This window comes from Ceratotherium simum, chromosome 22, assembly GCF_057802395.1.
Source record: "Ceratotherium simum simum isolate JZ-2026a chromosome 22, ASM5780239v1, whole genome shotgun sequence".
Classification (NCBI taxonomy): domain Eukaryota; kingdom Metazoa; phylum Chordata; class Mammalia; order Perissodactyla; family Rhinocerotidae; genus Ceratotherium; species Ceratotherium simum.
In genome coordinates, this window is record NC_141921.1 from 25,207,463 (window position 1) to 25,218,978 (window position 11,516).

Consider the following 11,516-nt stretch of genomic DNA (forward strand, 5'->3'; position numbering starts at 1 on the left):
GGAGATATGGCAGTGAGCAAAACAGCAAAAATCCCTGCCCTCGTGGATCTTACATCCTGGGGTGTGAGAGAGAAAGAAAACAAAGTAAATCAGCAAAATACATAGTTTATTAGATGGGGATAAAGGATAAGGAAGAGGGCTGGGGAGGTTGAAGTAGGGTAGAGATTTTAGACAGGGGATCCAGTGAGAAGACCTCACTGAGAAGTAGACATGGCAGTAAAGACCTAAAGGAAGAAGGAGAGTGAGCCATGTAGATATGTGAGGGAAGAGTGTTCCTGCCTGTGGGAGTAGCAAGTGCAAAGGCCCTAAGGCAGGAGCAAGCCCAGCATGTTCAAAGAACAGTAAGGAGGCTAGTGGGGCTGGAGTGGAATGAGTGAGAGGGAGAGTGGAGGTGAGGAGTCGGGGAGGTAGCAGTGGCCAGACCATGAGGGACTGTAGGCTGAGAACTTTAAATTTTACACTGACTGGGATGGGAGCCATTGGAGGGTTTGGGGCAGTGAAGTGACATGAGCTGGCTTAATTTTTTAAAGGATCCCTCTGGCTACTGTGTCGAGAATAGAATGAAGGAGGTAGAGGGTGGAGGCTGGGAAACTGGGTTGGAGACTACCGCAGTAATCCAGGTGAGAGGTGATGGTGGCTTGGAGCAGAGTGGAGGTGGTGAGAGGTGATGGGATTTAGGCTATACTTTGAAGGGAGAGCCAATAGGATTTGCTAATTAAGTAGATCACAGATGTGAGAGAAAGAAGACAAAGAAGATTACAGTTTTGGCCGAGGTGACTAGAAGGATGGAGCTGTGTGCACGTGAGGTTTGCGATGCCGATCAGATGTCTCAGTGCTGATGTGGAGAAGGCTGCTGGACTTACAGGGCTGCGGTACAGGAGGAAGGTCAGGGCGGGTGTGATCTGCATGTGGACGGTATTTAATGAGCCCGGATGAGATCACCTGGGAGTGAGGGTCGACAGAAGAGAGAGAGGGCCGCTCTAACAGTTGGAGCCCTGGCACTGCTAGAAGTCAAGGGCAGGAGGGGCACCCAGCCAAGGAGATGGAGAAGGAGCCACCAGAGAAGTGGGAGGGAAACCTGGGTATATCCTGGAAGCCAATAGAGGCGTTTCCAAGGGGACAGAGTGGCTAATGGTGGCAAAGGCTGCCGAGCCAAGTGTGGGAGAGCCCAGAACTGACTGGTCTCCAGGTCCAGCAACACGGAGGTCTCTGGTGCCCTTGACAATATCTGCTTTGGTGGAGTGATGGGGGCAAAAGTCTGATTGAGGCCGTCCAAGAGAGCATGGAGGAGAGGAAGTGGAGACAATGCTTTCGAGGAATGTTATTTAAGGGAAGGAGAGAGAATGTGGTAGCAGCTGTTTGTTTAAGATAGAAGAAATAGCAGCATATTGGTGGGGTGATGGGAAAGATCCATAGAAGAAGGCAGAATGGGGATGAAGGGGAGAGAGCTGCCGGAGTGACTCCAGGAGTGGGATCTGCTGCTGCCTGTGCTGGGAGCCCAGAGAAGGTAGAATAATGGCACTGAAGCAGAGGCGGGTAGTGGGAGCTCGTGGGAATTCTCTTGTGACGGCTGCACCTTTCCCAGCGAGGTAGGAACCAAAGTCGTCAGTGAGGTGAGGACGGGCGAGAGGAGGAAATGGGAGGTTCGCCGAGAGAGGAGAGAGTCTGAGTGGGTGTCCAGTAGAGTTAGTAGACCCTGGATGGGAAACCAGTGCCTTCCTGGAATCACACAACCCACAAAGCCATCAGATTCGAGCTTATTGGCGACAGGGAACTTTGTGTGTTCCTGAGTCAGGCGTGATGTCCTTTAGAGGCGGGACAAAGATATGGAGGGGAATGCTGCCTAAGAGGTAGGCACTACTGTTATCCTCATTTTTTAAGATGAGGAAACTGAGGCGCTGAGCTGTTAGGAACTTGTCCAGGGTCACAACCTGTAAAAGGTACAGCCGGGATTTAAACCCAGATGTGTCAGACCCCAGAGCCTGTGCCCTTTCCTGCTAAGCTAACCAGCCATTCTGTGACCCAAACAACCCAGGCAGGCTGCTGGGGAGACCGAGGATCAGAGAGGCTCACTGATTCCCCAAGGTCACACAGCAGTCGGAGCTCTTTCCACCTGTCCGGATTCATTCTGTCCATCGACAAACAGTGAAAGTCACTCGAGGCTCTTTCAGGGGTCAAGGGAGACAGACAGGTAAATAGACCCTGACAGTCCAGCAGGAGAAGGGCTATGACGAGGGACTTACTGCCGTGGGAGCCCAGAGGGGCGACAGGAGGCTCTGGAAGGGGCAGGGGAGGGGCCAGGAAAGCGCTGAACAGGTGATGTTTGAACTGAAAGCTGCGGGCTTTGCCACTCAGGGAAGAGTGGGGCCTGGAGGCGCCTCCAGACAGTCCCCAGTGTTGGGAACTGCACAGACGGTGGGGAGTGCAGAGGCATGAATGATCTCAGGATGTTCATGACTGGGCCTTCCGGGTAGGGATGGAGAGGGGCTGAGGACAAGCTCTGAGTGTGAATTCTGGACAGAGGTGGGGAAAGGGCCTCCCCCATAGGTGACAGAAGGTCTCATTTGATACGTCATTACCAATTTCACGGAAGTGAAGGGACACCTCCTAGCATCTTCAATCTGGCTCTGTGCCCTCACTGACAAACGGGGCAGTAGTTTTGGGGAAGGGCCCATTTTCCAGCAGATTGGGTGGGGCTCTGGGCTATCCTCATGGGGTGGGGGTCTCCGTGTGCTCCCAGCCTTGGAGGGACCTCCACACTGGGACCCAGCAGGGCGAGGGCCACACGTGGGTGAAGCAGCATAAATGAAGGAGGCAAGAAGCACGTCCAAGGGTCCTGTTCCTTCCCCTGCCGCTGACCCAGGGAGGCCCCTCAGGCAGATGGTCTCAGGAGCTCTATCTGTCTCAGCTGCCACCTGCTACATCCCTGTCACAGCTCAAAGAGGCAATCCGGGCACCTCAGCCTGACAGTCAAAGCCCTACGAGATCTGGGCCTGCCATTCTCTCCTTCTCCCCTCCACATCGCACGCAGCCACGCTGAACCATCTTCAGGTCTTAAATGAACCCTATCTCCCTCCTGCACACTTTTACACATGTTGTTCCCTTTGCCTAGAACCCTGTACACAAACCTCAATCTTTGATGACTAACTCCTACTCTCCTTTGCATCTTAGTTTATAAACACCTCCTCTGGGAGGGCTTCCTGGATTTCTCCAGGTAGGGCTTTCCTGGTCTCACTGTTTTGTCAATGTCTGTATGGCTATCTCTGTCATTAGACCATGAGTTCTGAGGGATCAAGGGCTGGGTCTGATCTATCGCTATATATCCAGCAGCCAGCACAGTAAGTTTGTTGATGAATAAATAAAGAAATGAATGAGTCTTAGTCTCAGTTCTGCTACTAGAATAGTGCCATAAAGTAGGTGCTCAATAAATATTTTCTGAATGAAGGAACTTGCTGCACCTCCTTGGACAAGTCACTTCCTCCTCTGAGCCCCAGTTTCCAACTCTGTAAAATAGGGATGCTAGTGTCCCCTTCTTGCCTCCCTCACAAGAAAGCAAATGCATGTGGGGACTTGCTGATGGCCCCAGGACGGGGTTCCTCAACCTCAGCACTAATGACATTTGGGGCTGGATAATTCCTTGTTGTAGGGGGCTGTCCTGTGCTTGTAGGATGTTTAGCAGCATCCCTGGTGTGATGACCACAAATGTCTCCAGACATTGCCAAGTGTCCGCTGGGAGGCACATCGCCCCAGCTGAGAACCACCCCCCCAGAGAAGCTGCCTGTGGGAGAGGGGCTGAGGGAGCAGTACTTGAGCCCCGAACATCCTGCCAAGGACAGAGGCCCGTGGGGAGTTCGGCTAACAGTGACCTAGTTAGCCGGGCCCCTTTCTTTGTCTGTAGGGCCTGTGAAGTCACTCTGGCTCCTCTGCCGGCACCAAGGCCCTTATGTCCAGATGGGGGGCAGGTGCCCCCCGGGACCTAGCCCATGGATTCTAGCAGCTTCCTGCCTGCCCCCCTCCAGCTCAGGCTTCCCAGTGGGTCACCTGTGACGCCAGTTAGCACCTGTCGCTCCCCTGCTCTGGAACCCCCACTCTCCCCCGCCCCCATCCCCCTACCCCACCCCTCAGCTGACACTGGAAACCCTCCACCATCTGCCTGGCTTGACGCCCCAGCTCCCAGGCACAGACTTCCTCCCCAGGCAGGTCAGGTGACCATTGTCTCGAGGACACCAGACACTGCTCCCTTTGCTCCTACCCCCTCCCTCTCCTGGGCTGCTCTCTCGCCTCCCCCTGCTTATCTGAAGCCAATCATTTTGGGTTCCGGCATGTTTACTGCCTAGCTGTGTGACCCAGGGCAAATCGCTGCCCTCTCTGAGCCTGTTTCTGCATCTGTAAAACAGATGGGCAGGTGTGAGAATTAAATAAAATTATTTATTTGTGATAATCATCCTGGAACTTAGTGAGTACCCGATACCTGTTTGTTACTGTCATGAATCATCAGATGGGCCCTCAGTCTTGCTGAACGGGCTTTCTGGGGCCATGTGAGGGAGGGAACACGGTGTAGAAAGAGCTTCATTCAAGTTCCAGCTCTGCTTCCACCCCAAGTGGCACCTTGAGCAAGCCACTTCTTTGGAGCCTCAGTTTCCTCTTCTGAAAACTGGGTACAATAATTTGTGCTCCTGGGGCTGCTATGGTGTCCCATGAGCTGGGAGGTGTGAAAATGTTTTTGCAAAGCCAGCCCTGTGCAGCAGAGGGCCTGAGTAGGTGGGAGCCCTGAGGGGCCAGATTTTTTAAAGCCCTAGCCAGAGGGAAGAGCTAATGGTATTTCCAGGCCTGTCAGGCCTCAAGGCCGCTGTCTTTGAGAACAAAGAGGCACCAGCCACTTGCTGCCCAGTGATGGCACTGGGCCGTGCCCAGGGAGGGTTTCTCTGCTGCTTGGGCCGCTGCAGTGTGTGACCGATGATGGCCAGGAGACATTTCCGTTGCCTCCCCAGCTCCTTCCTGAATGCCTTTTGACCTCAAGACCTCAGAGAGCCTTAAATGGACGGAGAACACACCTGGAGACCAGACGGGCTGCCTCATGCCTGCTTTTTGTTTTTATAAAACAGTGTCTTGGGACCTAGAAAAGAGCTCTGACCTGTAAAATAGTGAACCCCAGGGGACTGGATCTGTTTCGCTGGGCCAGTCACCTCTCCTGAGGATAAAGGATGGGTGGAGGGATTGCCAGGCCCTTCACAGGGACACTTCTGAGGGGGAAAAGGTGTTGCCACCAGGTCTGGGTCTCTCTCGGGTCTGAAGGCTGTTACTCCTGCCAGCCCTAGCCTCGGGGACAGCAGGAGGGAGGCAGGAAGACAGGACCTCTGTTTATGATGATCTGGGAGGCCCTGGAGGTGGACCTCAGCCCACTCTTTGGGGTGTAAACCCTCCTAAGACTCAGGCCACGCCCTCTGCCTAATAAGAAAACAGGCCCCGCCCCCTGGAAGGTTGGACCCTGCCCCCTGTGGATCAGGCCCCTCCCATATTCCCGCCTCCACTGTCAGTCCTGCCCAAAGAGCGGCAGGCCCGCCTCTAGGCCCACCCAGTGAGTGGCAGGCCCTGCCCTCGTCCAGTCTCCAGGGCTTCAAGCACTAAGGGTCCACGACCCGACCCGGAGCTGGGACTCAGTGTGGTCAGAATTGCTTCCTGCAGGCTCATCTCTGTTGGCCCAGCCTCAGAACCACTGAGAGCCCACTTCACTGCCTCCTAGAGCGCCCTCCCCACTCATCAGTGGCACCGGAAGCGGCTCACATTGCCCTACATAGGCTTAAGAGTCTGGGGCTGAGCCCCCCTGCCCCCGTGCTGGTCTTCTCCTGGTCCTTCTGCCCCGAGCCGCAGTTTCTGCCTGTTGCTTGTCTCCTCAAATCATCCTGGGCACCTCAGATGGCAGACACAGGCTCCCACGTAGCACTCAGAACTTCTGCTGCCTGCACCTTGGCGTTGTGCCTACTCTGCCCCTCTGCTGTGGACGCTTGAGCATGACCCACATTCCACGGCCAGTCGGAGTGGCCCCATCTGTGTCTGATTAGATTCTTCTCTTCCTAGCTCCCCAACCCCCAACACACACACGCTTCCTACACCCCCCTCCACCCCTTACCTCCTGACCCCACTGTGGGAATTCCCACATTCCACGCGGCAGGCGCCTTCCAGTTCTGACAGGCCGCACTGTGACCAGTCAGACGACAGGGTGAAACGTTCATCCACTGATTCAGTGTCTTCCTTCTCGTGGCTCCCCCTCTGCAGTGTCCCTGGGTAGAGAATTGTGTTTCCACTGACCCCTCTATTCACAGGGCTAATTGTTTCCATACAACCCTCTGAGTTCCAAGAGCAGGAAAGAAGAGTATAAAATGCAAAATCAATTTGCTCCTGAACAGAGCTCGTGGAAGGAGCCTGATATGTCAACGGTCAGCTTTGTTAGTGGATGTATGAACAGAAGCACGGTTCAGGGACTGGCTGTTGCTCCCTGTTGGGGACAGTCGCCATCACTGAGACATATTATTTCTGTGCATGTACGCAGCCAACAGAGGGGATTGAAGTAGTGGGTAATTCTCCAGCCAAGTGTAATCATGGGCCTGCTCCACTAGATAAGGAAAGTACCAGAGAGCCCGATGAAGTCCTTTCTTCGTTTGAAGGAACTGTGACGGGATTCCTTCTTCTCGTCTTGCCTCCCCTCTGTCTTGCTGTGGCCTGGAAATGGTCATCCAGGCTCAGGAGGGCCAGTTCCAGGTTCCCCCTTCTTCTGGTTGGGCTTCAGCTTCCTCAGGGAGGAAGAGTAAACAGAGGCCTTGACAGGAGTTCCTGAGACTGACCGCCAGACCTGCTAAGCCAGTGTGGCCAGCCCAGAGCCGGGTGACCCAGCCTGTGCTGGGTCAGAGAGCAACACAAGCTGGGTCAGTTTAATTCGGTGAGCCTTTCTGGAAACCTTCCCCATGCAGGCCCTGTGCTGGGCACTGGGCACATGAGATAGAGCCTAGTGGGATAGTACACAGTCTTTGCCCTCCTGGTAGGATGTGGGCACAGAAGACTATACCCCATATGGCGAGAGGGCACAAACAAAGCTAAGGAATCTCAGAGGAAAGAGTGAGCCCACCGGCTGGGCAACCAGGAAGGCTTCCCACAGGATGAGCCCTGGAATTGAGCCTCGTGGGGGTGATTGAACAGGGAGAGAGGAAGTGGTGGAGGGAACAGTCTGAGCAAAGGCTTTGGGCCTAAATGGGGTGGGGGCTGGCGAGTGAGAGGTAGGCCGGCTGTGGCTGGATTGCACATGGCCTTGATTCATCCTGGGTCTACCAATGTTTGCTGGTGACCTGAGATGAGGCTTGTTGCCTCTCTGGGTCTTAGTTTCCCCTTATATCAAATGGGAGAGTTGGCCTGGAATCAGCAGTTTTCAACTTTTTCAGACCCGTCGTCTACTTTTCGTAACAGATAATTCGTAATGTCTCAAAGATAATACAACCTTTTCACAATTTCAAGTGTATATGTATGTATATGTACATATATATACATACTCTGACTATAATATGAAGGGAATTCTTATAATAAAATATTGTGTATGTTCATATGTACGTGCTCACTCACAACCACACTGGAAAATACAATGAAGTAGTCAGGTCTCACGCCGTAGGTAGAACACCATTCTGCCTCAAATGTAGTCCAAAACAGGTAGGTTAGATCAGTCAGTGGCAGCGTTCTTAGAGATGTAGTTTCCAAAAGAGTGAACAATTTTCAGTGAAGTTCCAAACAAAACGAATTCAGTCTTCCCTCAGTTTACATTGTGGTTACATTCCAGAATATTCAGTATACATTAAAACTGTACAAAAATAATTTCACGAATATACATAAAATGGAGTTAAGTTGTAGTTTCAGGTCATTATAAAAAAGATTTTTCGGGCCAGCCCCGGCAGCCTAGTGGTTAAGTTTGGCGTGCTCCGCTTCAGCGGTCCAGGGTTTGGTTCCTGGGCGCACACCTACGCCACTCATCTGTCAGTGGCCAGGCTGTGATGGCAGCTCACGTACAAAGAGAGGAAGAATGGCAACAGATGTTAGCTCAGGGTGAATCTTCCTCAGCAGGAAAAAAAAAGTTTTTCATCCACATGAATGTCTGGTGCAACATTTGAAAATCTTTGGGGGCGGGGGGGCAGGGGACCACCATGTACATTTCGTTCAGGGCATTTAGCATCCCATCTATTGAGACAACTAAATACCCCCACACATTTCCGCATCACCCCCGAGGGCGATTATCCAGCACCTGGATAATCTTTAAGCTCCTTCCCAGCTCGGAAATTCTCTAATCCTGGACCTCATTCTGGTTTATTCAACAAGCTTTTGTGGAGTGCCCACTGTGCGCCTTGCCCTGAGCGTCAGCAGTGAACAGCCATAGCTGTTGTCCCCTGCAGCCAAGTTTAAATCTGGAAGGACCTTAGCCATCACGCTTTCATTTTATGGAGAAGGAAGCTGATGCCCAGAAAGGGCAGGCTTGTATTCAGCATCACGCAGCCTCCTGGGGACCAACCAGAACCCAGCGCTCAGGGGGTCCGTAGTCTTTTCTCCACTCATCTTCTCTCCCTCCTCCTCCCTCCGTAGTGCCAGCCGCCCTGACCCTGGACCCGGGCACCGCCCACCAGCGCCTGATCCTGTCTGATGACTGCACCATCGTGGCCTATGGCAACTTGCACCCACAGCCGCTGCAGGACTCACCGAAGCGCTTTGACGTGGAGGTGTCGGTGCTGGGCTCCGAGGCCTTCAGTGGCGGCGTCCACTACTGGGAGGTGGTGGTGGCCGAGAAGACCCAGTGGGTGATCGGGCTGGCGCACGAGGCCGCAAGCCGCAAGGGCAGCATCCAGATCCAGCCCAGCCGCGGCTTTTACTGCATCGTCATGCACGACGGCAACCAGTACAGCGCCTGCACCGAGCCCTGGACGCGGCTGAACGTCCGCGACAAGCTTGACAAGGTGGGCGTCTTCCTGGACTACGACCAAGGCCTGCTCATCTTCTACAACGCCGACGACATGTCCTGGCTCTACACCTTCCGGGAGAAGTTCCCCGGCAAGCTCTGCTCCTACTTCAGCCCCGGGCAGAGCCACGCCAACGGCAAGAATGTGCAGCCGTTGCGAATCAACACGGTGCGCATCTAGTGCGGCAGAGGCAGACCGCAGGCCCTGGGCCATGGCCCCCAGCAAGAGCCCACCCGGGAGACGCCCTGGAGACGCCCGGGAGACGGGAGGCCTGGACTCCGGCCCAGCTTGGCCACCGTGAGATCTCAGGCCAGATGTTTACCCTTCAGCCTCCATTTCCCCGTCTGTGAAATGGAGGTAGTGCTCCATGATTCCTAAACTCTCTTCCAGCACTGATGTTCTGCAGCTCTGACTTGGATGGGGTTGCAGCTTTGGTCCGAGGATGTGACGTGGCTTCTTCTCAGGGCAGCCCCTGCCCAACCCTCATCCCCATCCTCTCAGGGGCAGGGGACAGCCTTCCTATGTCTCCCTCTTGCCCACATGCCCTGACCTCAGGATGTGTCAGAGTGTCACCAGCAGTTGGCAGCCTGAAAGATACACAGTACCCTCTTATGCTCCCAGGCCTAAGACTTGCCCCTGACCAAGCTAGTGATGGGCTATTTTACACTTGACCCCAGCCCACAGTGGACACAGGCTGTAGCTAGTCCTCGGGTTACCTGAGAAACACCCTCTCCTTCCACCTCCAGACCAAGAGCCTTATGGTTCCTGCTTTTCCACTTATCTGAGGGTAAAGTTGTTGCTCTGGCTGCAGAAGGCACCCAGTAGCTGAGCCCACATGTTACAGTCACTGCCACCACCTTCCTGCGCACAGGTCTAAAGGCAGGATGAAGGCACACCCCGAGGCTGATGCAGAGCCCAGTAGCCTAAAGGCCGCTGGAGGACAAACGTCACTAGACGATGGAGGTCCCTAACAGCTTGGATAAGGGTCCAGCCAGGCCTCTGTGACCAGGCTAGGATGCGGGAGGGTACGGGAAGTAATTGTTTTAGTGAGGCCCTGAGCACTGGGACGGGCTGTTGGCTGGGACCTCTCATCAGTCTTGGTATCTATCTCAGGATCCCATTGCAGAAAACAAGAGTGGCTTTAGCTAGTTTAATTAGACAGGATTTATTACCAGGTCCCTGATGGCTTTGCAAATTCATTGGAAGGGCAGGAGGAGCAGACTCTTTGCTGAGTTTCCAGGAACAGCTCCCAGCCACCAGGAACTCTGCTCCCGTCTGCAGGAAGCCACTGCATCAGGAAGCTGTTGACTACAGAACTGTGCTCCCTCCACTAGTCCATGCCAGCAAGTGGCTGTCCTGAGGCCTGCCTCTCTCCCACGCCATTCAGTTCCCAAATCCAAATCTCTAGGAGGGATTCTGTTTGGAAAAACTTAAATCAGATCCAGAACGTTGGCTGCAAGGGAGTCTGAGAAACATAGTTTTCTTCCTTCCAGCCTCACCCACTAGAAGGAAGTAAGAATGGATGTTGAACAAGCCCATCCACGGTTTTTGCCGCAGGCGTCCACCTCCCGGCCTTGGCTCTGAAGCAGCAGAGCCTCCAGGTATCCTGCTCTCTGGCTCTGTCCCTGCCCAGGGACGAGAGCCCGAGGGGTGAGCTGACACGTCCCTCTGGCCTGGTTTTTCCTTCTAGACCTGGGGCCTAGATTCTGAATTTGGGGTCTCTGACCACACCCATCCTAAAGGAGCCAGACTGGCTGAACTTCGGGGGCTCCTACCTCACGACCGCTGCTCAATGGGGCCTCCTTTGGGCAAGAGGAGTCCTCAGTCTCACCCCACCCCTTCATCTACCAGAATCTGGGCCACCCCCAGCAGTATTTTTATTTTAAATGTTGCCCATTTTGTGAGTTATGATGAATTTGTATTAAATTAAAGTTACAGGACATCAGTGGTCAGTTTCATTCATTTTCACAAACAGAAAGGCCCCCCTCTTCTGTCCCAGGCAGTGTACCTACATTAGCATGGCTAATTCACAAAGCAACACTACTGGGTAGATAGTATTATGCCCATTTTACAGACGTGGGAAAGTGAGGTTCAGAGGGAGGACGTGGCTTGCCCACAGTCCCATGTCCCACACTGGTAAGTGATGGAGCTTGGATTAGAACTGAGTTCTAAAGCTAGCAGTCACATTACAACTTACTAGCCAGGGAAGACTGCCTGGAGAAGGGGGTGATGCTAGCCTTGGGAGCTCAGGGGAGCTCATGAGACAGTGGCAAGAGCCTGGTCTCTAGAATCCCACAGACCTGGGCTTGAATCCAGGCTCCATCACTGTGTGACTTTAGAGAAATGACTTAAGCTTTCTGGGCCTCAGTTTTCCCACACGGAAAATGGGGATAATAACACCAATCTCACATGATTTATTGGGAAGCTGCAAAGAGAAGTGCACTTAGGGAGGCCCTGCCTCTAATTCCAGCTGCCTCCTGGAGTCAGTGCCGGGAACTGTAAGAGTTTTCCGAACCTCTGGGCTGGCTT

The 11,516-nt window shown here is 53.7% G+C and overlaps 1 protein-coding gene across 1 annotated transcript in view; it reads left to right on the forward strand.

Annotated features, from left to right (window-relative positions):
* TRIM62 (tripartite motif containing 62) overlaps positions 1-10,932 on the forward strand; it is a 31,329-nt gene extending 20,397 nt beyond the window's left edge. Inside the window, exon 5 of the mRNA XM_004425918.3 lies at positions 8,617-10,932. Within this exon, the coding sequence (XP_004425975.1) occupies positions 8,617-9,167 (551 nt within the window). The 3' untranslated portion in view covers positions 9,168-10,932. The remainder of the gene's footprint in view (positions 1-8,616) is intronic.
* Positions 10,933-11,516: the final 584 nt, after the last annotated feature.